This window comes from Crotalus tigris, unplaced genomic scaffold, assembly GCF_016545835.1.
Source record: "Crotalus tigris isolate CLP2741 ecotype Arizona unplaced genomic scaffold, ASM1654583v1 scf7180000019078.1875890, whole genome shotgun sequence".
NCBI classification, from domain to species: Eukaryota; Metazoa; Chordata; class Lepidosauria; order Squamata; family Viperidae; genus Crotalus; species Crotalus tigris.
The window spans coordinates 346,811-374,636 of record NW_024097364.1 but is presented as its reverse complement, the minus strand read 5'-3'; the positions used below and the strand labels follow the sequence as shown (position 1 = coordinate 374,636).

General features: G+C 44.6%; 1 protein-coding gene across 2 annotated transcripts in view; it reads left to right on the top strand.

Annotated features, from left to right (window-relative positions):
* The window catches only part of NOTCH3 (notch receptor 3), a 75,370-nt gene that overhangs the window by 7,278 nt on the left and 40,266 nt on the right, over nucleotides 1–27,826 (top strand). For both annotated transcript variants that reach the window (XM_039359569.1, XM_039359570.1), the window contains exon 2: nucleotides 8,907–8,988. In XM_039359569.1, coding sequence (XP_039215503.1) covers nucleotides 8,907–8,988 — 82 coding nt within the window. The remainder of the gene's footprint in view (nucleotides 1–8,906; nucleotides 8,989–27,826) is intronic.

Below are 27,826 nucleotides of genomic sequence, written 5' to 3'. Positions count from 1 at the left end.
TTGAAAAACCAATGAAAAAACTTTAAATGGTGAGGAATTGTGGTTTGCTCTGCACTGTGGTGCCAATTAGTCTTCACCACGACTAAGAATAAGTCACACAATATAATTAACATATGCAGATTTGCTCACTTTACAATCATATTTTGGGACAGGCTTTTTTTTTTGGCTCAGAATGGAATGTACTCTGGCATAGAATCTGGATTTTTTTTTTTTTTTTTTGGTAACAAATATATAGACCCTGTTTACAAGTGGCAGCCAAAAAGGAGCTGAAATCACTTAACCACACCCAACATGGTAACTAAGACATGCGGGTGGTGTGCACATCCTGTGTCATTTGAGCATTAAAAAGAAAATGGGGAATTTTGGAAGACTCATTCAGGGTTGGAAAATTATTTTTGAGAGATGTTCTGTAGTCTAGGAGGTATCTTTGAGAAAGAGAAGCTGTGAGAAGCACACAGTATGCTTGTTGTATTAATGTATTGTTTTCAAACTACGGTATCTACCATTGGCCTGAAAACTTTTCTGTATTGTAGAACCCTATTCCAGCAATGGCATTGTCTCGGCCATTGACTGTTTATTGTTAACTCTAATAATTGGAATAAATGACCAAGAGAAATTAAATGGCCCCTACTTTGGAGGACTTCCACTAGAAGCTGAAAACATACTTATCCAGCCCTTCCTTAAGTTTATAAACAGCCCTTAGTTATGTTACTTTATTTTTAAACAATTGAACAGAGCTAGTGTGATGTTGTGGCTAAATTGTTGACCAAAATCTGGGAGACTTGACTCAGGGTCCACCTTCAGTATGGTGGAAACTCACTGGGTGAATTTGGGTCAGACATTTTCTCCTAACCTAGCAAGGTCCCTGAGGTGGGAATAAGAGCAGGAGGGAACACTAGAGCTCCTGAATGGAAGGGAGAATATAAATCTAATACATTTTTTTAAAAAATGTGTAAATTGCTTTTTTTATATTGGGAAGAATATAAAATGCTGCAAGTAGAACAAAAACAACCGCATTGAACAGTGAATTCGGTATTCACTTATATTGCAAAGTTCACTTATACTGAGAGTATCAATAGCGATAAGCAAGATATCTTTTAAAGGACCTCCTTATCTGGCGACTTTGGATCTTCTCACTGAGGAATTCCATGAGTTCCTTCAGCATTCTTTGAAAAGAAAACAAGACAAGATAGATAATAGAGGTTTGTTGAGCATGATGTGCTCTGAGCTAGCAGCCAGTTACTCTATCCAGATGTTGACTCCTCTTCCTCAAAGGGAACAGCTGTTTCATGACCAGAATTTTGGTGTCTGTAGACATCTCTTGGGATAGTAGCAGAAGATTAATGTTTCTTGGAAGTGAAACTCAATCTCATTCTTATGTAGCAACCTTTACAATCTTCATGCCTTCGTTTTGTGTTGCAACTGAAACACCCAGGTGTAAATGAAATGTTTTGGTTGCAGAGAGCAACTCTATTACTATCCGGGAAGAGATAATTCTGAAGTACACAGTGGGGATAGTAAGGTAAGCCTGACAACAAGGCTAAAGTTGGATAATGTATCAAGGGCAGGCCATCTTTCAAAGCTCATTGATGAACTTACTCAGTGTTATGTCTTAAGTGCTATAGTGCCCTAAAAACCTTAATCAGCCTGTCTACCTACTTATTGAAATTACACTGTTGGTTTTCATTCAATATGACCTTGGTAGTGAGGAATCTCATCTTATTTGTTACTTCATTTGCTCCTCCGCTTTGAACAATGTGTTTATGATTATCTTGCTTAAGCCAGACATATCTCTTTCTGATGCTATCTGCCACACAAGTGGATGGGATGGCTTTGTGCTTAACATTGCATAGGTTACTTGAATATTCATTGCCTGCTTTGTGGTAAATTCTGTAATGCGTGTAATGCAGTGTCTCTCAACCTTGACAATTTTAAGGTATGTGGACTTCAACTCCCAGAATTCCACAGCCACATTACACATTGGTGTAATGTGTAATAACAGTGTAATGTGTCCACTGAGAGACACAGTGGATGTACCCTGGGGAAATTGTAGCTCAGTGTCATTGGTCCCTTATATTTTTCAAAGCTACGTCTTAAGTTTTCTTCAAGCATTATTATGTTCTTAGAGAGCAACCTAGGTGCTCTACTAACTATGAAATAGTCCCACCTAAGCAGAGGCTACTTGGTGCTTATGCAAAAGAAGTTCATATGTGGCACATGCTTCAGTTCCCAAGTCTGGTGGTTTTATAGGTAGGAGCTAAATCTCCATTCTAATGTTTTCTTGCACCAACTGCATGCATTAGAGATTGTTAGGTTGCATCCCATCAGAAATATACAGTTCAAATTGGAAAGCTAAATCCCCATTTTGAATAAGGATTTGGCAGTGAACAAGGATAGCTGCACATTACTTCGAGAAGATGAAAAATTGTTATTAGCTGTAGCAATTTTAATTGTACTAATATAGTAAAACATCATAAAAATGTACAGTGTAAATAACAGCTCTATAAAATTGAGTAGCAGTGATTATGGAATGGCTATGGAATAATACATTTAGCTGGCCACACTAGTGAGCAGATAGCTTATTTATAAGTTTGAATGTTGACAAGATACCAATGTCTGTAAAAAGGAGTTAGTCTACTTCCATTAAAATAGTCTTTTTTCAAAAAAAAATATTTTTTTGCATTCATTTGCTTTTTTTATTACAAATATCCTCTGGAACATCTTTGTTTCCAATGAAAAACTAAGTTTGACCTCAAGTGATTAACAGCTAAACAGTTTTGTATGAACGTGTCTTTCTTGCTTCATTTTTAATTGAGGCAATGCACAAGAAAAGTGCTTTATGAGGCAAGATTTTAAATTAAGAACTATAGGCTTGTTCTCCTATCCTATGTAGAATGGCCATCAGCAGATTAGAGCATATTAATTAGTATAAATCAGCATTCTGGTCCAACGTTCCCTGCTTTTCCTTTTATGCATAGCAAGACTTGGATTCAAAGCATTCCTTTTTTCTTGATTCTGCCAGGTGTTTTCTGATTACACATTAGAAACGATAGAAATTTTAGACTTAAGAGTGCTAGAACAGCCAGTTCTACTTGAGAACTAAACTAAGTGGCATAGGGCCTAATTACGTGAGGGATCGACATAATATCTGCAATCAGGATAGGAAGCATTTGTTTTTCATACATACATCTTGAGAAAGTTTAAATGATAACTTTGCTTTATTTGTTTGTTTTTACAAGGCACATCTGATAGAATCTGTCTAAAATAATAGTATTATGTTATGAATTAATATGGTGCAAATGATGAAGTGAAACTAAGAGATCAGACATTAATTACAAATCTGATACTAAGGTGAATTGTCCTTCACAAGACACACATTCTGAGTGAGTATGCCTTATACTTTGTGTGTGTGTGTTTTTTAAAAAGCATAAACAAAATAAAGCAGCCTAATCTTGCAGGCTGTACTAATTACATAAATCAAGTGAATTTACATGGCATTTTTTTTTTTTTTGCCTCATCTTTTTAGCTGTGGGGAAAAGCAAGAGAGCTAATCCAAACTGAAGGTTGCCTGACAATCTAATGCAGGCATGTCAAACTGCCAGCCCATGGGCCGGATGCATCATGCCAAAACCACACCCACCTTATTACCCGCAATGGGGAAAAAGTCCTGATATGTGACATTGCGAGTTTGACATGCATGATCTAATGCTATGTTTCTCAACCTTGGCCAAGTTCAAGATGAGTGGACTTCAACTCCTAGAATTCTGGGAACTGAAGTCCACACATCTTAAGCTTGCCAAGTTGGGAAACACTGGTTTCATGTGTCCTCTCTCCTAACTTCTGAGGCTTTAGTTAAATTGGGTTTCATAGCCTTCCTCCCCAAATGAACCTGAGCTTCTGATTTGCATGAACAAGACCAAATTCTTAACTACCCTTTTCTTGATTAGTTCCCAAAGCAAGGAATGCAAAATAGAATCTTGTTCTTATGTTTCTTTGGAAAGTATAGATCAGTGGTTCTCAACCTTTTTAATGCCGTGACCCCCAACCGGTCGTAAGTCGAGGACTACTCAACTGGTCGTAAGTTGAGGATTACTCAACTGGTGCAGCACCGTTTGCAGAATGGGACTTTTGGCGGGCTCAGCAGGGCAGAGACAGCCTGGACAATTCCTATTGGCTTTTGAAAGCCAATAGAATTAGACTCTATTCAAGAGAGTCTATTCTATTGGCTTTCAAAAGCCAATAGAATAAAAGGGAGTAGCACAGCTAAGGGAAAGGGAAAAAAATGGTGGACTGCGTTGTTTGGCGCCCCCCGTGAAATGGTCGTTCGACCCCAAATGGAGTCCCGACCCACAGGTTGAGAACCACTGGTATAGATAGCCTTTTCAAGATTAGTTCTGCCCAAAGGAGAGAAAATAGCCACTTCATTTGGCAGATGGAGAAGAAAAGGTGAATCGAAGCTTGTTTCATGGTTGTATATAGTTTACACAAGCAGTGATGCTTACTGGTGGGGAAAGGGTGGATAGATGGGATGAGGGTGAGAAGCCAGGGCTCCTGGCAGTTAGCTTAGTCATGCCAGGAACATGACATGAGGATTAAGTGGTCAAAGCAGTGGGACTCAGTACTTGACTGTAAAATCTCTGCCTGGCTGAGTAACCTCTGCCCTTTCTTATTCCCAATGGTTCTTTCAAGGGCAGGAAACCTAATTGCTGTCTTGTTTGTTTCTGAATGGGCTGAGGCAGAGCTTTCAAGATCTAACTTTCTGGGTTCTTTGGGGAAGCAATGGTGGTGGATCAAAATGGACTTGTGGCTTGCTTGAATGTGAAGGTTTAGCCTTCTCTTTGAACTGAGGGAAATCTGGATTCTTTCCTGGCTAAACCCTTTTGCTAGATTCACCTTAATGGAAAAGAAGGTATGCAGGATGGAGGTTTCTAAAATGCTGCAAATATCAAGAGTCCACTGATAGGTGATACCTTCTTTTGTCACAGCACACTCCATGTTGTACTTTCCTCTCGTGCATATATGATTGCATCTCAAACTTGTCCATCGCTGTAGACCAGTGTTTCTCAACCTTGACAATTTTAAGGCATGTGGACTTCAACTCCCAGAATTCCACAGCCAGCATTGCTGGCTGTGGAATTCTGGGAGTTGAAGTCCACATGCCTTAAAATTGTCAAGGTTGAGAAACACTGCTGTAGACTATCCTGTGTGGTGTTTGACTTTAGCTCTAGTCACTGTCAGCTAGAGATCAGCGCTGGGTTATAGAATTGAGACTCTCTTAGCCAAGCCCCAATCCATGGAGGCTGAAAGGGTAATGTATGCGGTGGTAGAAGCTGCAACTTTTGAGAGCAGCGAGGGATCCAGGATTGCATTCCACTGGCTCAGATTTGGCTGCATGCTCTGGAAAAGAGGAAATTGTAGAGGAAAAACGAGGGCTTGCCTTGTGCCAGGAATAATCTCTGCTGAAATCCTTGAGTGTCTCTTTGGGTTGACTGTTCTGAGAATGTGTCCATGTTCAAAAGCAAGATGCCAAATTTGAAAGATGTCCTTAAGGAATTTTGAAAGACTTTTTCCCAAAGACCCCCCTGCCCTTTTATCAGAACATATGTGCACATGTATATAAATATAGGCATATGGGGAACAACAGTTCTTGTTACAAAGGCAGAGAGTGAAAATAGGTTGCTTTGTTCTGCATACAAGGAGGTGAGTGAATCTCTGCAGATGCCAGCAAGGTGTTTAAAGTCAGAACCCTGTGACTAGTAGTAACCTTCAGTGTGAAAGGCATGGGGTTGGTGAAAAGTACGGCACCTTGGCTTCAGTTAAAATAGGGCTTATTTTACTCTAGACTGAGCACAGAGTTGCCGAGAGACATTTTGCTGCAGCATTTTTGCTGGCTCTGCATGCTGACAGAGTAAGGGGCGGCAGCGGAGGGGGGAGAGGCATTGTCTGGAACTGATCTGTGTGCTGGGCACGCACTCTGTTACAAGTGGGTCTCTGGAAAATGGCTGAGAATGAGGGAATTGCCTGGGCCCCAGCTCCTTCCATCTTCTCTCTGCTTTTGAGAGGGAGGGCTTCAGCCGTCAGCTGAATTTCCTTCACTGACTGGGCCTAGAGCACTAACAGTACCTCTCTTGCACAAGGGCTTCCTTGAGGAGTGGATGCTTATTTCCTTTTGATCATTTCATAGGGCACTTAAGCACCCTACTCACATGGCTGGAAGGGAATGGTGGTGCTTGCATTTGCGATACTTTCCCTTAAGCTAAGCCCTACCAGGAAATATGCTGGGCAACTTACTAATTGCCTTCTCCTGCCCCACTCAACACTTCTTCCAGCATTTTCAGAGTAGGATGACTGTGGGATTCAGAGCCCCTCATTTTTGGAGCCACTTTTGTTAATCTCTTTCCCTTGAAAAGATAAGATTCTACCTTTAGCAGAAATCTGCGGAGATTTCTGAACTCAGTGCTACTTTCAAATAACCGTCCCCGCAGATCCTTCTCTAGGGCAGTTCTAAGGGAATTGTCTAGAATTTCATGTCTAGTGCAGAGTGATGAGAATGTGGTTGTCTGTTTGTAGACCACTGGTTGCTCCTGGAGTAGCCACTGCTAAATAAGTGGCTAACTTCTGGTTGTATCTGATAAGAAATTCCCCTTCAGGCTATTGAACTGGCAGTGGAATCAGTCACTGTAGTAAGACCTGACACAGTTCTTCAACTGAAGACATAGCCCAGTGGTGGTGAACCTATGGCACGTGTGCCAGAGGCGGCACTCGGAGCCCTCTCTGTGGGCACAAGTGCCGTTGCCTCAGCCTTGCTTCCCCCCGTGACCCCCTCCTCACCAGCAGCCCCCTAGGGGAGAGTTGCCCCTGAGTATGGCCCACACGGAGCAGCACAACCAAGGACATGGCAGCCAGGCAGTGTAGACAAGACTCTGCCCTCACGCCCCATCGCACGCAGTTGATGCTGTGGGGCGCGGGCAGAGGGCGTGGCTGCCATGCTGCTGCTGGGCTGCCTGGGCGATCTGTGGTGGGCCTGGAGGCAGTGAGTGGCCCTGCGGGCAGGCAGGGTGGGAGCGGGGCAGGGGGTGGAATGGGCGCGGGCCAGTTTTTGGGCACTTGGTCTCTAAAAGGTTCGCTATAGCCTCTCCTCTGCTAAGCTTTTTGTGGCACTGGTCCTTGCCTTGATATTGTCATTACAAGGCTTCTGGGTCACTAGAACAATCCAAGACTGAATAGAGGAGCCTATACAGTGTGAAGTAAGAGGCTCCTCAGTAAAATAAAGTTATATTGTCATTTTTGGGGGAGAGTGTGAACATAATAGCACTTAGCAATAGCAATAGCACTTTGATTTATATACCGCTTCACAGTGCTTTACAGCCTTCTCTGAGCAGTTTACAGAGTCAGCCTATTGTCCCCAACAATCTGAATCCTCATTTTACTGACCTTGGAAGGATGGAAGGCTAAGTCAACCTTGAGCGAGTCAGGATCGAACTCTGGCAGTCACCAATCAGCAGAATTAGCCTGCAATACTGCCGTCTAACCACTGCATCACCACGGCTCTTAAGCATTTGCTCTGAAGAAATGAAATGGTACATGGGACGCTTACATATCCCTTAATATGTTGTGGATGGTAGCAGTAGACACACCTATGTCCCATAATTGTCAACTATGTTATAAACTTTCCCATGTTTTGTTTTTGGCAGAATTCTCAGTTGAATTCTCATCTCTCTTAGCCAGTATAGTCAATGTCTCTCCTGGCTAGAAGGTTTGAGTATTATAGTTAAAATGCATTTACTTGGACTTTCATATAATACATCCCATAATTGTTCTTCTCTCCATGAGATCTGTGCTTTGCCTTCCCACAAGACAGGAAGAGGAGAGGGTCATGAGAAGAGGCCATTTTTTTTATGTCAAGAATGTGCCAATTCATCCTTTTCCTCTGGACTTCTGCAGGGGTTCTGCTTACCTTTTGACCTTCAGCAATGAAAGTTGCCAATAATTACTAAGAAGTGCAGAGGTTAAGGCTGTGCCAGTGGAACCAATCAGGCCTATTCTGTGAAAGAATCTCACTATTTTTGCTATTCATAATTACTTTTTATTATTGGATTTAACATGCAATATCATACTTTACTGAGGATTCCATGGCAGTTAGGTTTTTTTTCCCTTCTGCTTCCCCCCAGATGAACAATTCTTGGATCTTTGAAGCCATTTATGGAAGAGTACTATTTTAATTATGCATAAACAGATTTAAGCATCTCCCCCCCCCCAGACTTTCACATTTTTTGCAAATTCTCATGTCCCCCCTGTCTTTGTTCTGAAGTCTCCTGATAGCAGTCAGTAGCTATTCCTTTGGTGAATATTTTAGCAAGAAACATTTTCATTTGTGGGATTGTGGACAAGAATTGTCATAGCAAAACTTGCCTTCATTTATGAGATCATCTTGTTTAACAATTATATCTAGTAGTGGCAGGGAGGAGATAGAAGGATCCTGTTTCTCCCCCCCCCCCAATTTTTTTGTATAGTGTATATTGTATGAGAAGAGCTTTTAGTATTTTGAGTTGGGGCTGAGGAAAGCTTGCTTTTACCACTGCAGAATTACTACCTGAAACATAGACACACTGTGTTCTGCATTGATGGAAGGAAAATAGATAAAACCGTCTGGCTGGCTGGTTTTAGGGTATTACTGGAGAATAGAAAAGTAAAAGATGTACCAGATTAAACAAGAGGTAGTCATAAATAGCAGGTCTTAGAATTGGTTTTTAAGATCAGATCATAGCTTTCCAGTTGCGTGATTCCAGCTTATATTGGACTATAGCCTTTTGGCTTGTTTTTTTGAGCTTAAATGTAAATTTACAGTTCCTACCATTATCCACAGCCTGCTCTAACTAAGCTTTTTTTTTTTCTTCCTTCCACAGCTGTCCAATGTCTAGATGGCAACAAACCTTGTGAGAATGGTGGGACCTGTGTTGTTTACTCCAATGGTATTGCTGCTTGCCTGTAAGTGAACTCTATGTTTGGCTTTAATAACAGCTGAACTAACTTAGGATATTTTTTTCTTCTGAGTATACATTTACTTGTTTGTTGCATTTATGTCCTGCATATACGGGATCTTCTCTAATTTTATTCTCATAATAACCCCGTAAAATAAAGGTTGAGTAATTGAAACAATTCTGTGATTAAGTGGGAGCTTGAACCAGGATCTCCCCTTTCCAAGTCTTTAAAATCCAGCTCTCATTAGATACTTTGTTGTGAAAAGCAAGTATATAGTTTATTTTGGAAGCACTACAATTGTCATTGTAAAATGGAAGTGTAATAAGATTGTTGTGGAATGTCACACAGAAAATAAAAGTTCTGGAAATTCTTAACAATCTTCAAGGCAGATTCACTTGAAGGGATTCACAGTGGCCTTTCCCCGTGATAGGCTCTTGCTTGGTCCAGAGGAATTGTGCAGTAGTCATCCTGAGTAGTATCCATTAAGTTCAGATTTATACTTGGGAGTGCTTTTCAGTTGGAACACTGCTACAAGGCATTTTTGTTAATTTGATCCCCGTGTCAAAAGAGAATTAAGTATAATAGAGCAGATGAAGTTAGTTTAAGGAAACTTGAGTTCAGGTTACTGCTCTACCATGAAGCATTTGGGGTGGAGCTTCCCAGGACCATGCTATCCAATATTTTTGTTGTGAGGATAAAAACAGTAATCCTCACATAAGTTGCTCTGAATTACTGGAGGGGAAGATGGGATAAGCATCTGATAAACAAGCATCAGGTAAAAAAAAAGGAGAAAGGAAAGAAAAAGAACAAACTTTCCCTTATCATGCTAATAGAAATCTGCAATACCTCAGAAATGAAAAAAATTCTGAATCTGAATTGAATAACAACAGTGCTCTACGTACATTGAAGTGTATATTGGAGGTGGTGACCCTTTGAGAGCTGTATGCAACGAAATTTCATTTTGATGTATGCCGATTGGTGTACTTTCAAAGTGACAATAAAGTTGTTGTTATTATTATATAGAGATTCTTGGATGATTATGTGCAATCAAGTGGGTGTGACTCGACCACACAGATACACTTTCTCCATGATGATCTGTCATCAAACGGTGCTTCATGTCAATGGTGCATTGCACTGATTGCTGCTGTAATCAGGTCCATCTATCTTATTTTTGGCTGTCTTTTTTTCCCCTTTCTCTCCTTTCCTGACGTAAACATATCAAGAGAAGGTATTCTTGACTGCAGGTTCCTTTATCTTTGATCCTAAAAGACGTTACTATCCAGTGTTTCGGTATCTCCATTGTCTATTCTAAGACTGGTTGCTGTATATATTGTCTGGTCATCTTTATATTTAGTCTTTTTTTTTCCCACTGTGCCCCTAGATTTTCATTACTAGAACTTGCAGATCATTTGTATTTTCAGCTATCAGAGTAATGTCACCAGCATAGCCCAGTTTAATGCTTTTTCCTCCAGTTTAAAGGACGCATTCATCTTCCAATCCAGCCTCCCTCAAGACATATTCAGCATTTAGTTTGAATAAATAATCAGGGACTTTACACCATTGCTTCACTGTTTGGTCTGTTTGGAGCACTGTCTGTCCAGACAGTAGCTTCCTCTCCTATGTATCGTTTTTGAATGAGGATAATGAGATGATCTGGAGTTCTTGTTTTCCTAAGGGTATTCCATAACTTGATATGATCAACACAGTAGAAGAACTTTCTACAATTGGTGAAGCATATATTAACTTCTTTTTGATATTCTTCAGCTTTCTCAGTTATCCTACATATATCAGCAGTAATGGATCTTGTTCCTTGGCATTCCTCAAGGGGGCTGCTAACACCAGGCCCCCCGTAGTGCACACAGGTACCCTTCTTGGAAGCTGCCATGGGTTCTTCGGGCTCTGACCAAGTCGTCCTTTGAGCCTCTAAAAACATGCAATGTTCGCTATCTGTCCCAAAAGGTGGCATTCTTGGTGGTGATCATGTCGGCGCGACGCATTTCCATATTGGCTGTGCTCTCTACCCGGGAGGACCTGTACATTTTCCACCAGGATCGAGTGGTCCTTCGCCTTGACCCTACTTTCCTTCCAAAGGTCAATTCCCTTTTCCACAGGGCCCAGGAAATCATGCTCCCGGATTTCTGTCCTAAGCCATCACATGATCTGGAACAGCAATGGCATCTACTGGACGTCCACAGAGCGCTCCGGTACTATATCTCACGGACAGCTGCGTTCCGCAACTCAGAGGCCCTCTTTGTCTCCTTCCGTCCTTCCTCTAGGGCAGTGTTTCTCAAATAGTGGGGCAGGCCCCCCAGGGGGGGCGCGAGGCTCTGTAAAGGGGGGCTCGTTTGACCTCGGCAAATACTGTCATATTGGACGCACGTGACACACGCAAAGGACCCAATTGGATAGACAGTCGCGCGGGGGGGCGCGAAATGTTTTCTTCTTCCTAGGGGGGCATGACAGAAAATAATTGAGAAGAACTGCTCTAGGGGGTCGGAAGGTTTCCTCCTCCACGATTGGCAGGTGATTCGGGCATGTATTGCGGGGGCGTACCAAGCTGATGCATTGCTGGTTCCACGACGGGTTACAGCCCACTCTACCTGGAGTGCCGCTACTTCCACGACCTGGGCCACTCAGGCGTTCATTGAGGACGTTTGCAGGGCAGCCACATGGTCTTCACCATCTCCTTTTATACGGCACTACAGGATCGACAGGTTTGCCTCGGCGGAAGCCTCCTTTGGTAGGAGGGTTCTCCAGCAGGTCGTATATCAAAGTGCCATACTGGACCGGTCTACTCTCACCCTCAGGGACAGTAGGCTTTGGTATGTCCCATTGGTGGATTCTCCATTTCCAGTGCTGGAGAAGGGGTGTTGTCTTACCTGAACGCCTTTTCTCAGCACGGAGATGTAGAATCCACTCCCACCCTTGCAGGTCATTTAGGCCTAGGGTTAGTCTTAGTTTAGAACAGTGGTTCTCAAACTTTTTAATGCCGCGACCCCCAACCGGTTGTAAGTCAAGGACTACTTAACCGGTCGTAAGTCGAGGACTACTCAACTGGTGCAGCACCGTTTGCAGAATGAGACTTTTGGCGGGCTCAGCAGGACAGAGACAGTCTGGACAATTCCTATTGGCTTTTCAAAGCCAATAGAATTAGACTGTATTCAAGAGAGTCTATTCTATTGGCTTTCAAAAGCCAATAGAATAAAAGGGAGTAGCACAGCTAAGGAAAAGGGGAAAAAAATGGCGGACTGCATTGTTTGGTGACCCCCGTGAAATGGTCGTTCAACCCCAAATGGGGTCCCGACCCACAGGTTGAGAACCACTGGTTTAGTGAGCCACAGCGTCTTGCGGTCAGTCAGTGGCTACGCTCGCGTCAAGACTGGGATCTCTATGGTCCAGGACGGGTGTGGCAACTTTGGCTGACTTGATCTGATTGGGCAGGAACACAGTCTAAACCCATTGGTGGATTCTCCATCTCCGTGCTGAGAAAAGGCGTTCAGATAAGACAACGCCCCTTTTGCCACATCTGTTTCCATCTTCAGTGTCTTTACAAATGTTGTGATATTGCTTTTTGTCTTTTCTAATGGCTCTCTGATATTTTTTGTTAAATTCCTTCCTGAGATCATTGTCTTTTTTTGATTTTGGCTTCTCTTCTTGGCAATTTCCACCATTTGTTTGGACATCTAGTTTGCTTTCTTCTGGTTCTTGGTCTTTGGCTGAGTCTTCACATTCATCATTAAGTTTTGTCTGATAAACCCAGACAACATGCTGTTTACCAAAGATTAAGGTGATTATGTTAAAAAAATCAATAAAATATATTTTAAAAAAAAGATTTTTCTGATTTCCTGCTACAGTTTCTCTAACTTTTCTGTCAATGAGATTCAAAACTTCCAAGTGAATAGTAGTAGTAGTAGTAGTAGTAGTAGTAGTAGTAGTGATGATGATGTTGGAAGGGACCTTGGAGGTCTTCTAGTCTAACCCTCTCCTCAGGCAGGAAACTCTATACCATTTCAGACAAATGGTTGTCCAGTTTCTTCTTTAAAAACTTACAGTCTCTGGAGGCAGGTTGTTCCACTGATTAATTGTTCTAACTGTCAGGAAATTTCTCCTTAGTTCTAGGTTTCTTCTCTCCTTGATTAATTTCCACCCATTGCTTCTTGTCCTACCTTCAGGTGCTTTGGAGAATAGCTTGACTTCCTCTTCTTTGTAGCAGCCCCTGAGATATTGAAACACTGCTATCATGTCAGCCCCTAGTCCTTCTCTTCCTTAAACTAGACATACCCAATTCCAGCAACCGTTCTTTATATTTCTCCAGCACTGGAGATGGAGAATCCACCAATGGGTTTAGACTGTATTCCTGCCCAATCAGATCAAGTCAGCCAAAGTTGCCACGCCCATCCTGGACCATAGAGATCCCAGTCTTGACTTGATCTTGCCCAGGACAGACGTGCAGATTTGGCTCTAGGCAGGTACAGTCTCCATTGGTGGATTTTCTTTCCCCAGTAGCTGTTAGTCTAAGAGAACTAATTGGATTATATTCCTTCTCAATTGATTATTAGTACCAAATTGCCAATCCCTTCCCATAGGAATTAGAAATTATCTCCTCAATTACTCCATCAGGGCTATTCAAGCCCTTGCGGAGGAAGGGGTTCCTTCCTACTACCCCCCTTCCCCCCTTCTTCCCTCAGCCAAATTAGAGAGAGAGAAAACAACTCACCGGATGGCTCGGGACTAACGGCTGTTAGCCCCAACCAGCTAAGGAGTCAATTTCACTGTCGGAACTTGCGGCTGCAGCTCTGTTGATAGATACAGGCAGAAGGCAACCCCTGGGACTCTCCCAGCTGGCTTGCAAGCTGCTGATGCGGATGGACTGCTTCAGCCTCGGAAAGGAATTTCGGGCCGTTTTCAGCTCCCTAAGCTCCGATCGGCAGGATTTCGGCAGGAGGAGGTGTGCGCGTGTGAGAAAAGCACTGATCAGCTGTCTGGCGGCGGTTTGGTGAGCTACAAAAAAACGGGGCTTTTGACTACTGCTCTCCCCTTGCGAGCTCGTCCTCTCTAAGCTCGGGTGGGCCCTATACCCAGGAGTCGATCTCCACGTGCAGCTGCCATTTTGGAACCGTGCGGTTTCTCTTGCGACCGCCATTTTGGGACCGCATGGCCTTGATAGGCCCAGCGGGCCCTGCCTTCGGTGAAATGGATCCCTTTCTGACCTCAGCTGGGAGGCACCTGGAGTGAGGGGTAGCACCGGGGGGTGGTGGTCTTCAGGAGACAAAACATCCAGATGGTTTCTCTTCTTAGACGGTCACCGCCTGAGTACAGGTTGAGGCCTGCAGGCAGAGAAGGGGCCTAGTCGCCCCATAGGCAACACAGGCTTTCTTCTCCAGCTTGGCCTAACTGGAGCGCTCATTCATCCAAGCTTCCTGGGAATCCCTCCTTTTCTCAGGCCCTGGTGTCTCCTGCCCCCTTCATCATAATTATTTAAATAATTTGGCTCCATCCGGATTCCAGGCACTCCCAGCAGTGTGTCTGTCCTTATCCGTGATTATAGACTTGGATTCCAGGCGCCCCCAGTAGCGTGCCTGTCCTTATCCATAATATTTCAAGCCGGATTCCAGACGCCCCCAGTAGTGTGTCTGTCCTTATCCGTGCACAGCCATAGTTGGATTCCAGGCGTCCCCAGTCGTGCACCTGTCCTTATCCACGCAGAGGCTGTACCTGGATTCTAGGCGTCCCCTGTAGTACGTCTGTCCTTACCCAGTGTGAATACTCTCCAGATACCAGGGCCCCCCTATCATGTTCCTGAGCTATCGGAGAATGGAGGAATCTAATATTTCCTCGAAGGGAGCCTTGCCATCCTCATCAGGGTCCCCTGGTCCAGAAGGCATTGAAAAGGCGGCTGCCTCCAGCATCAGATCTACAAAAAAGGCTCAAAGAAAACAGATAAACTGGCCAGCAGGAGACACCAAGCCTTGGAAAAGGAGTTCTCCAAGGCGCAAAAAAGGGCCAGGTTGGAAACACCTCAGACCGGACGGTTAACCTTTGACTTACCCCTGGGGGCTCCAACCTCCCCTCTAGGAATCTGGACAATGGGGGAATCCTCTCATTCTCCTGCTCAGGGTGGGGCAGGCGAGTTTCCTTCCTTTTCCCAATCATCTTGAGCACGGGTGCCTCAAGGGGCATCCGAGGCCACATTCACTCCCATGGCAGCAGGGCTTCGCCCTAGCAGGCCGGCCTCTTTCCCTTCGGAGGACCAACTAGCTCTACTGATTGCACAAGCAGTAGACCAAGCCCTTGAGGCCAGAGCTCAGGCTCCCAGACCAGGGACGGCTATGCCCCGTCCCGTTCAACAACCGGGGACGGAGACCTATTATAATCCCTCTTCCCCATCGGGTTCATCAGTTTCTGAGGATTCTTACCTCGACCAACCCACCACAGAGCAGAAGATCCAAATGTCTGAAGAGGAAGACATTCCTCCAGAGGTGCCATCTTTTAGCGGGCTATTTAACCCCTCATTCTTTGTTACCCTACTACATAAGGCTACGTCCACCGCCCATGTTGGACCGGGGACCTCAACAGAATCGGCTCCCATCCCCCCAGACGCAGAGGCAGACCCGAACTTTGTTGAGCCGATTGCGGCCCAACACCGCATCCCCTCCCTTCCTTATTCTTGAATGCGATACGGAAACAATGGACCTCTCCGGCTTCGCTTCCCCTCCCAGGTAACACCGACAAAAGGCTGTACAATGTGGTCAAAGAGCTGGAGGAGGTGCTAGAGGTACTGATAGTGGACGAGCCCTTAGGGCCCCTAATATCGGCCACTGCCATCTCCGGGGATTTTTCAGAGGCCCTTAAGGCCGAGGACCGCAAATGCAAGTCCACTTACCGCAGAACGCACCAAACGGCAGTGTGGGTGATCAGGGCCGCAACCTCCGCCTCATGTTTCAACAGAGGCACACTCAGCTGGCTCTGACAACTCCAAGCCCGGGTTCCAGTGGAGGATATCTGCACCCACCAGGACCTTAGTAAAATGGTGACGGCCACAGAGTATGCTTCAGATGCAACACTCCAGGCCGCCAGGTTTTCGGCCAGAGCTATGGCGTCCAGTATCACTGGTCGGCGTATGCTTTGGTTGAAGCACTGGCAAGCAGATGCCAAGTCCAAATGGAAGCTGGCAGCTGCCCCATACCAGGGAGGCAAGCTGTTTGGGGAAGCGCTGAATCCCTATTTAATGGAAAACAAGGACAAATGCAAGGTCCTTAACCATCTCCTTAAAAGGCTGGACAAATGTTCCGGTTACTATCCAAGGGACAGTCCTTTCGCGCGGGAACCAGATACAGTTACACCCCCGCCCTCACAACCCTTTGAGGCCAGACAAGATAGGCAGGAGAGGCAGGCTGATAGACAAGCTCCTAGATCCAGGCAACAGGCATAGGGCAAGCGGCCCATTCAAGGGAACAGCAGGCCATTCCACCATTCCAGGTGACTCCCCACCAGTACCTCTCATTGGGGGCAGACTCTCCCTGTTTGCACACCAGTGGGAGGCCACCATCACGGATGCATGGGTGCTCAGCACTGTTCATCACGGTCTTTCTCTGGAGTTTATCTCCAACCCCCCAAATCGGTTCCTCTCGTGTCCATATCCCTGGAACCGAACAAAGAAAAGGCTGATGAACGAAGCCGTCCAACATTTATTACACGTACAGGCCATAGAACCGGTACCATTGGACCAGAGAGGTCAGGGATTTTACTCCATCCTCTTCGTCGTTCCCAAGGCGTCAAGGAGGTGGAGAGCCATTCTAGATCTCAAAGGCTTGAATTTTCATCTTGCATACCGCAAATTCAAGATGCAAACGCTCCGTTCCATCTTGGGAAGCGTAAGAAAGGGGGACTTACTGACGTCTATGGACCTCATGGAAGCATACCTTCATATCCCCATCTCTCTGGCCCACTGCCGGTTTCTACAGTTCGCATACAAGGGACGCCACTTCCAGTACAGGGCGCTCCCATTTGGCCTATCATCGGCTCCCAGGGTGTTTACCAAGATCCTGGCGGTTCTGGCAGCTCATTTAAGGATGATACCAGTCAGAGTTCAATGCTGTCTGGATGACATATTAATCCAGTCATCGTCTACCCAATCCACTGTGTCAGACCTCAAACTGATGGTAAAGCTGCTCCAGGACCACGGGTTCTCAGTAAACTTTCCCAAAAGTCACCTGGTTCCCAGAACAAGGATGTTACACCTCGGGGCCATCATAGACACAGTGGAGTGCTGAGTTTACCTATCCCAAGAACGCCGGGACAGTATAAGGGAGTCAGTCCTCCAGATACGCAGGGGTCGGTCAGTAACGTTGGCCAGCCTCTCCCAATTGTTAGGGAAGATGATCTCGGCCATAGCAATTGTACCGTGGTCCAGATTCCACTCCCGAGAACTACAATGGTTCATGCTTTCCTTCCAGAGGCAGAACCTCAGTGCATCCCAACAAAGGGTAAGACTCCCACAACAGGTGTTGCGTTCCCTCACGTGGTGGCTATCTCCAGCCATGATCAGTCATGCTTCAAAGAGCCAGACAGGTTAGTACTCACGACCGACGCCAGCCTGTTTGGCTGGGGAGCACACCTTCGGTCTCAGTGAGCACAGGGCAGTTGGTCCACATCGGATCTCCGACTGGCTCGAACTACATAAACTGGCTCGAACTACGAGCCATCCATCTAGCCCTCCATCACTTCCGCAACCTAGTGGCACAGCGGCACATACTGGTCCTCACGGACAATGTGGCAGTCAAGGCTCACGTAAATCGCCAGGGGGCATCCGCTCGCAGACTATATTGACCGAGTCCCTCTTACTGGGATCCTGGGCAGAACAAAATCTGGCCTCCATCAAGGCCGATCATATTTCAGGGGAAGCGAATACTCAAGCCGACCTTCTGAGCAGGACGACGGTAGATCACTCGGAATGGCATCTCCATCCGAGGGTCTTCAAAGAAATTTGTCACTGCTTCAGCCTCCCACTTGTAGACCTCTTCACATCCCCATCCAATGCCCAGCTTCTCCCGGTTCCCAGCAGCATGGGCGGAACAGATGGATGCTCTTCGGAGCCCGTGGCCGCAGGGTCTGCTTTACGCCTTCCCCCCACCACTTCTCCCGGCCGTAATACGCAAGCTTCTTCGGGAACGAGCGGTGCTACTCCTTATGGCCTCGTATTGGCCAAGGAGACCTTGGTTTGCCGATCTGATGAGCCTCTCCCTCACGGACCCTTGGCGGATCCCTCCGGAACGGGTCTCTCTCAGCCAAGGGGTTATTCTCCATCCAGAACCCCAATGGCTGCAGTTAGCCGTCTGGCACCTGAGCGCTCAATCTTAGCAAGGGAGCTTTGCTCGCAAGGAGTCATCACAGTAATTCAGGCATCCCGCCGCCCTTCCACGAATCGGATATACGAGGCCACGTGGAAGAACTTTCAATCATGGTGCTCCGGCCGACATTTGTCCATCGAGAAACTTACGATTCCCAATATCTTGGACTACCTGTTAGACGGTCTGGAGAGGGGCTTGGCCCCAAACACATTACGCAGGCAGATGACCGCTCTTTCCACGGTCCTCACTTGTAACTCAGTGGAGTCGTTGGGTCATCACCCTTTACTCTGCTCATTTCTTAAAGGGGCCGCTAACACCAGACCGCCCACCGTGCACAGGTACCATTCGTGGGAGTTACCACGGGTCCTACGGGCACTTACCAAGTCACTCTTTGAGCCCCTAAAGACATGCGACGTCCGCTACCTGTCCCATAAGGTGGCATTCTTGGTGGCAATCACGTCGGCACGACATATCTCTGAATTGGCGGCACTCTCAATCCGGGATGACCTGTGCATTTTCCACAGGGATCGAGTAGTCCTTCGACTTGACCTTACCTTCATCCCGAAGGCCAATTCCTTATTTCATAGGTCACAGGAGATAGTGCTGCCGGATTTTTGCCCAGACCCATCGCATGCCCTGGAACGACAATGGCATACCTTGGATGTCTGTAGAGCTCTTTAGTACTATATTTCACGGACAGCGGAATTCTGCAAATCAGAAGCCCTCTTTATATCTTTCCACTCTTCCTCCAAGGGTCGGAAGGTTTCCTCTTCCACCACTGGTAGGTGGATAAGGGCATGCATCGCCGGGGCGTATCAGGCCGAGTAACTGCCGGTTCCAAGACGGGTTACAGCACACTCCACACGAAGTGCAGCTACTTCTGCAGCATGGGCCACTCAAGCTCCTATTAAGGAAGTCTGCAGGGCAGCCACATGGGCTTCGCCATCCCCTTTCATTCGGCACTATAAGATCGATAGGTTTTCCTCCGCAGAGGCCTCCTTTGGTAGGAGTGTTCTTCAACAGGTTGTACATCAAAGTACCACACCGGACCAGTCTACTCCCCACCCTCAGGGACAGTAGGCTTTGGTATGTCCCATTGGTGGATTCTCCATCTCCAGTGCTGGAGAAGGGGCGTTGTCTTACCTGAACGCCTTTTCTCAGCATGGAGATGGAGAATCCACACCCACCCTCGTAGGTCATCTAGGCCTAGGGTTAGTTAGTTTGTGAGCCACAACGTCTTGCTGTCAGTCAATGGCTTCGCTCATGTCAAGACTGGGATCTCTATGGTCCAGGACTGGCGTGGCAACTTTGGCTGACTTGATCTGATTGGGCAGGAATACAGTCTAAACCAATTGGTGGATTCTCCATCTCCATGCTGAGAAAAGGCGTTCAGGTAAGACAACGCCCCTTTTAGGCCCCGGTCCCCTAATCATCTTTGTTACATCATGGTGACCAAAACTGGATGCAGTATTTCAAGTGTGGCCTTACATTATAAAGTGTTATTAACACTTCATGTGACCTTGATTCTATTCCTCTGTTAATGAGCCTGGCATTGTGTTGGCTTTTTTGGCAGTTGCAGCACACTGCTGGTTCATATCTAAGTGATTGTTCATTAGGACTCCAAGATCCCTCTCACAGTTACTACTATTGAGCAAGGTACCTGTGCATGTGGTTTTTCTTGCCTAAATGTAGAACCTTACTTTTTTCACCATTGAATTTCATTTTGTTAGGTAGCGCTCAATGTTCAAGTCTGTCAAAATCCTTCTGTATCTTAAGCCTATTTTCTGGAGTATTGGCTATTCCTGCCAACATGGTGTTGTCTGCAAATTTGAGGAGCTCCCCATCTATCCCCTCATCCAAATCATTGATGAAGAGCACCGGGCCCAAAACACAGCTCTGGGGCACCCCACTACACACTTCCTTCCATGTAGATACAGCTCCATCGAGAACCACACTCTGAGTACGTCCGATCAGCCAGCTACGAATCCATTTGGTGGTGATGCTGTCTAACCTGCATTTTTCTATCTTATCAAGTAGTAGGTTGTGGTTTACTTTATCAAAGGCCTTACTAAAGTCTAAGTACATTATATCCACAGCATTCCTCTGATCTACTAATTTTGTCACCTGGTCAAAAAATACTCATGTCTGTTTTGTAACTGAGCTGCCCCCTTGTTCCAATTTGGTTTCGTCTACTCCATCTGGCGATGTCCATGTAAAGAGGCAATGTTCTGGCTGCTTGAAGACTATATTAGCAATGAAGAAATCACTGGATTTGCAGAAACTGATAACCTAGCCTATACCAGGGGTCCCCAACCTGTGTGTTGCAGCCCACTAATGGGCTGTGAGGGGTTTGCAGCTGGGCCATGGAAACAGCTGCCAAACATCCTTACTTGCACATGCGGTGGGGGTGCGTGTGCTCCATTTGTGTGAGCAGCAGACACGTGTGTATGCCACACGTGCAAATGGAGCTGTGCGCGCTTGCCAGCTGCTTGTGCAAATCATCCCCTCTCCCCGCTGGTCTGCAAAGCTGGAAACATTGGGGAACTCTAGCCTATACAATCAAACTATGTTTTTTAACTTTGGCAGTTTCCAGTCACAGGCAACACAACTGGCATGTTCTGTTGATTTCATTTTAAAACTTGACCATAAAACTTGACAGCTTCCTCTTCTGCTTCGATGATTGATGCATAGACTTGGATAACTATCATAATTAAAGATTATCTGTAAAGTCCAACTGAAGTCAGTTATTGACTTTATTGTACCCAAGCACTGTCTTTGTCATATTGTTCCTGGCTGTGAAAACTAGGCTGTCCTATTTGTTTATTGTATAATGCAGAGTGAACCGTATGATCTCCTGAATTAAAAGCAGTCAATTCCAGTCCATTTCAATTTATTGATGCTTAAGATGTCATTCTGCAATCAATTTATTTAATCTTTCACTATGTCAAGTTTCTCCATGCTCATACTGTATTAATGGTATTTATGATGTAGCAAGATTAAAGCCTTTGGGAGACTGATGTTGCCATGCAGGAAAAGAAAATTACGTATTCTTAACTAGGTTTTTGTCTTTGTGGCTTTGGATTTTCTTTTCCTGCATGGCAACATCAGTCTCCCAAAGGCTTTAATGTTGCTACATCATAAATACAATTGATACTCCAAAAGATCCTCAGCAATTTCTCAGTAGCATATTGAATGTTACCTGAGCTGAGAGGCCTATCATTCATCACTATACAGGTAGTCCTCGACTTAACAACAATTCATTTAGTGACCATTAAAAGTTACAGTGGCACTGAAAGAAGTGACTTGTGACCATTTTTCACACTTATGATCATTGCAGCATCCCCATGGTCACATGATCAAAATCCAAATACTTGGCAACTGGTTCATATTTATGACCACTGCAGTGTCCTGGGGTCATGTGATCACCTTTTGCGACCTTCCAAGAAGCAAAGTTAATGGGGAATCCAGATTCACTTAACAACCATTACTAACTTTAACAAATGCAATGATTCACTTAACAATTGTGGCAAAAAAAATGTTGAAAGTACAAACTCACTTAACAGACGTTTCACTTAGCAACAGAAATTTTGGGCTCAATTGTGTTTATAACTCGAGGACTACCTGTGTTGTCAATCACCTCATATTGCCTATCAACATGGATTGCTGAGTAAAACACAGCAGTTGTTTCCCATTGCTTTCTCTCGCACAATATTAAACAGTGCTTTGCCATTGGTAGTAAAATTATCAGTTGCTCCTTCCTTTTCTCTTTTAAAAAAAATAACCTTATTTACAAATTTTATAGGTACAATAAGAACTAATACAAACTGAAATAGAACAGAGAAAATCAAAACAGAGAAAATCAAAAGATACTACGGAAAAAGCTAAAAGTGTAATTAGAAAAAGTAGGAAAAATTGGGGGAGAGACGAAGAGAAAGATATAAAGATGCAAAGATATAAAGCAGTGGCTTTTGCTCCTAAGGAAAGACTAGAATTCACAGTCTCTTGGTTTCTATTCCAATTCCATAATTACTATACCAGACTGGTTTATGCTGATACAGGTGCCTGCTTGCTTTAGCTGGGCAGCTATGATGACCTTTATATATTGGGAGGTTCTGTGGTAAGTATATATTCTACGCCAGGGATTCCTGTTCTTGGCAACTTTAAGATATGTGGACTTAAAGTTCTGGGACTTCTGAACTCCCAGAATTTCTCAGCCAGCTAATTCCTCATGCAGGCTTGGGAATTCTGGGAGTTGAAGTCCATGTATCTTAAATTTGCCAAGACTGGGAATTTCTGATCTAGACATACGCTCAGTTCTTTGCTCATCACTCCTAGGAATTACCTCCTCTCTCCCCCCCCCCCATTCACGATGAGACAGCTCAGGAGGCTAGAGAGATTAACACTTTCTGAATTCCACAAAATGCTATTAGACTGTCAGAAAAAAAAAGATACACTACATATCATTTGGTGGTCCTAGGAGGCAGGCCTTCTCTGTAGTGGCACCCACCTGATGGATTATTTCCTCACAACCCCCCCCCCCGAAGTTACTATTTCTGGAGTCCCTCAAGATATTGTCCCTCAAGGCATGAGAGCAGGCCTCTGGTCTCAGGGGAACTGGAGACATACTTAAGGTGGCTCCCTTGTGGTTGATCTTCTACTCTCTCCGTGTGATTTGTATATTCTTACAAAATGTAGAGGTTTTTCATTTTTTAATGGTGACTTTAATATTTTAAAATATTAAAATAAAATAGCACATTTCTCATGCTGGAAGGCTGTTATTATGGGGATTTGTCAATATGGATCCTTATTCTTTTGATTGGTTTGACAGGCACTAGGTTACCTTGTACTTGATCTTGGTCATATTTTGGCCGGCACTGCATTGCATGGTAGAATACCCTTCAGAATATGTTTCATATTGCCTTACAGTGTTGGCTCTCCTTTCCTGTAACAGGATCCCCAAGGTATACTGGTAAATTGTGACAGTTGGAAGAGGGGGAAAGAAAAGCTATTTAGAGTACAGAAGACACAATACATTTCAGCATTGTTAATTTAGGAACATCACTTCCTGTTGAGGTGATATGTTGCAAGGTGCTTTTCTGGCTTCATTGCACGGATGGCCCAGGGCTCTTTGATTCTCACTCACCCTGCTTCTTCAGTTGCTTCTCCTAGTGGCAGGTGAATGAACTTGTGTGATGAGTTACTAACTTGGCATACAGCTGCCTGTGTTGGAATCCAGGACAGGTGGATCTCCCTGAAGCTGCCACGCCCAGAACAGGTGAATCACTGGGAGGCATAAAGTCTGGCCTGGATCCCTGGATGGGATTTGATACAACATGAAAAAGAATAGCTACCTCATAAACTTGATCTGGAGTCCAAAGACAGAATACTACCACCGCCACTGTAATGGCATTTCGCCAATTTCTTTTAGGGGTTACGAAAAATAGTGGTAGGAAGGATGGGGGGGGAGTGGGCTTTTGGGAAATGATAGACGTATTTTGCTGGGGGTTCAAGAAAGAGGAAAAAAAATATGCAGTATGGTCTGAAACCTGTTGGACAGGTTGAGTGGGGAGGCCTGGGAGTGCCCAGTATTGAAGAGAAAAGCTTTCCTCCTCTCCCCCTTCTCCCCCTTCCTTCCTACCTCCTCAACACCTGCACAGAGGCCTCTGAAAGGAATGGTCACCTTTTGACTTCTTTTTGGTTTGGGGGAGAAAGATAATAGGTAATTTTCATTTCAGGTCTGCCTGTTTCTCCATTCCTCCACCTCCCTCCTTTGTGGCTTGAATGAGGAAGTGGAATTTGTCGAAAGGCTGTAGCAGTTATTTCAAAACTGGTGCAAGTAGCGTAGTGGGAAACGAGAGGCAAAGCTTCCAAGAAAGGTGTAGAAGAAGGAAAAGAGTATGCCTGGTGATGGGAGAGGAGAAATTGATGGGAAAAAATGAGCTAGGATGGATATTGGAATTGAAATAGACCCGCTACAAAGGATAGGGTTGAAAATGTTAGATGCTGATGAAATACATATTTTAGATTTTAACCCTAAGCCTGATGCTGCAGAATCTTGCACACTACCGTACTTTCCGGCATATAAGACGACTTTCGCAAGCTTTAAAATTGGCACCAAAGTCGGGGGTCGTCTTATATGCCGGAAATAACGGTAGTTTCCGGCGTATAAGACGACTTTCTAGGCATGCGACTCGGCGCCGAAGACGGGGGTCGTCTTATACATCGGGTCGCCTTATACGCCAGAATATACGGTATTTATAAATGTAAAAATATTGAGTGTAAAATGAAAACCTCTCAAATATGTGGACCACTTCTACTCAAGAAGTTTGATTGCAGAGGGTCATTATACTTCACATGGTTTTCTGTCTTAACACTGGGTCCTTCATCTATATTGCTTAATCTGTTTGAGACACAAACAAAATTTAATATTTTGAGAGAAAGAATCATCTTAACTGTGGGTAGCCAGTATAAAGCTTTCCAATTAGAATATGCAAATTTACATATTCTAATCCTAGAATTGTGGTTTCCTTGGTTTTATAGTCTGGATTTTGATATCTGCTGGGATGCAGGGCTAATAAGCCTCACTAGCTTTTTATTTCTGCAAAAGAATTAGGAAGACTAGCATGAGAAGACTCAGGCTGCAGTCTTCTGAACATTGCCAGCATTATATTCCAGACTGGGATTTAGAGTTTGATGTCCTCTTTCTGTAGAAGGGAACTTCTTTATAATACCAGGAGGCAGTTCTTGAAGAGATGACAACTCTGCAAGCTCCTGGAGCACAGGAAATTTGTGTTTCTCACTTTTTGATGTCTGATCACTAATCTATTGGAAAGGTATCTTCCTTGAATTTTTTTTTTTAAATTAGGGTTCCGAAAGAGACCATTTTTCAGCTAAAGATACAAACAATTTATTACAAATACCATTTACATTACAGTCCAAAGATCCTAGCCTTACTGTCAATTTAAAAGAGTGATTTATATTTAAAGCCAGGCAAAGGGTGTTACTGCACAAGAACCGCTTTCTGTTACAAAATGTAGCATCTCTATTTTCACTAAGGCAGGGGTAGGCAACCCAAAACACTCAAAGAGCCACTTGGACCCGTTTCCCACCGAAAACAAAACACCGGGAGCCGCAAAACCCTTTTGATATCTAAAATGAAGATAACACTGCATATATCTTTTTTTACCTTTATTATAGGTGTGTGTGTGTGTGTTTGTGTGTGTATACATACACACAGAGGTAAAAAAGGATATATGCAGTGTTATCTTCATTTTAGATATCAAAAGGGTCTCTCTCTGTCTCTCTCTCTCTCTCTATCTGCCCTTGGTCTGCCAGTCCTCATCTCCCACTCTCTTTCTTTCTCTCTTTCTCTTTCCTCTCTCTCTCTCTCTTTCTCTCTCTCTCTTTCTCTCCCCCCCTCTCTCCCTCTCTTCTATCTGCTGCTCACCTGGCAAGCTGGCTTCAAGCTGTTCTCTAACAAGCTCAGGGGTAGGCAACCACGGCTCTTTTATGACTCATGGACTTCAACTCCTAGAATTCCTAAGTCAGCATAGCTGGGCTAGCTAGCTCTCTCCTGCCCTTCCTGCTTCCTGCAGAGACGCAGCAAAGGGAGGAGCTCCGCCCAATAAGCTTTTCAGCTCCTCGGAGAACACTGTGAGTGCACTCTCTTTTACACACACACACACACAGAGAGAGAGAGAGAGAGAGAGAGAGAGAGAGACAGAGACAGAGAGAGAAACAGGGAAGCGCAATTGCCTCTCTCTGTCTCTCTCTCTCTGCAAATGGCAGAGGAGGCTGGGAGCCACAGGGGAAGGCTCAAAGAGCCGCATGCGGCTCCAGAGCCGCAGGTTGCCAACCTGTGCACTAAGGCTTTAAAAGGTTAGTTATCTGTGTAATGTTTTGCATGGTTATGCTTCAACTTCATGAAAGTTCAGGACTGAAATGAAGCCATTTCAGGACCAAACTTGCTCTGACAGGCCTCTCATTCACATATGCACCCCATTAACTCTGCCTGCCACCCATACTTGATTACAGTATTGTGAATCAGAAGGGGACAAAAATGACTCAATGACCATTTTACTGTTAAGAGTTCCTTTTCACTTGGTTTTTTGCTAGAACAGGGCAGATATGTGGAATTAAGCATGTGTTTGACATTGTCATGTCTAGCTTGGTGAGCAGTATCTATTTGAATTAACATCCCAGCAAGCAATTCAGATTGTGTCAGAACTTGGCACTTCCTTGTTTCTTCATGCTCTAGATTTTACAGGATAGATTTTTGTGCTGCCACAAGATATAAATTGCAAGGCAACTGGGGGAGACAGTGGCAACAGTAAAGCAAGGTTTTTGAAGTTCCAGCTTAATGAGAGGTTATGAAAGATGGTGAGTTTTGGATATTGGCTCGAAACAACAGAATATGAGTCACTTGCACATCCTCTGGTTTGCTTCCTGTGTAATATGCAATGGCCCAATTGCTTCTGTCCCGCACAACATTAATTCTACATTTATGCACATCTAATGAAGTTAGGTACCTTTTTCCTCTACTCATAAATATACAAAGTAGCTCCCCAAAGTGCAAGAGATGCTCTAGATCAGGGGTGTCAAACTGCCGTCCCGCAGGCCGGATGTGTCACTTGGAAGCTGTGCTCACCCAGCTCTGGCAAGGGGAAAAAAGTCACGATACGTCACGACGCGGTGAGTTTGACACCCCTGCTCTAGATGGAATCTTGCATTAGATTAATTTTAAGCATTATCTACTTGTTTTCAGTACATTTAAGAATGAAGCTAGAGCTCTTGTTCCTTTAATTGTGGATGATGGCTGGCTAGGGATTTCTGGGAGTTAAAAAGTCCCACATATCTTAATTGCCAAGTTTGAGAAACATTTGTCTAACTCATGGCTTTGGCAAGAGGGAGGACTGGATTTTTCAGTTTGGATCTTTGCAAAAAACAGCGTCAGAAACTGGGTCAGAAATCTGAAAAACTACCAGGGCTAAAAATAATTATTTACCAGGATTCTGTAGCAAGAAAGTCAGCCCTGGAAGGAGGCCGTGTGTGTGTGTGTGTGTGTGTGTGTGTGTGTGTGTGTGTGTGTGTGTGTGTTGGCTTATCTTCTTACCTCAGGCTTTGTTCTTTTGGTGCTGCTGACCAAGTACAAGTCCTCTTTGCTGGTGCGCAATTTCTTTTCAGTAAACTGAGATGGAAAAAGCTGTTTTATTTCCCTTATTTCAGTGTTTCCCAAACTTGACAATTTTAAGGCATGAGGACTTCAACTCCCAGAATTCCACAGCCAGCAACGCTGGCTGTGGAATTCTGGGAGTTGAAGTCCACATGCCTTAAAATTGTCAAGTTTGGGAAACACTGCCTTATTTGGATGGGTGAGAATAGGATTTGCCTGCAGTGCCCTCAAGCAGGCCACCCAGTCTTTTCAGTTTTTGGCAAAAAGCTCCAGGCTTGCTAGTAATGTCGGCACAACCCCTGGTATAAGGGCTGAGTCACAG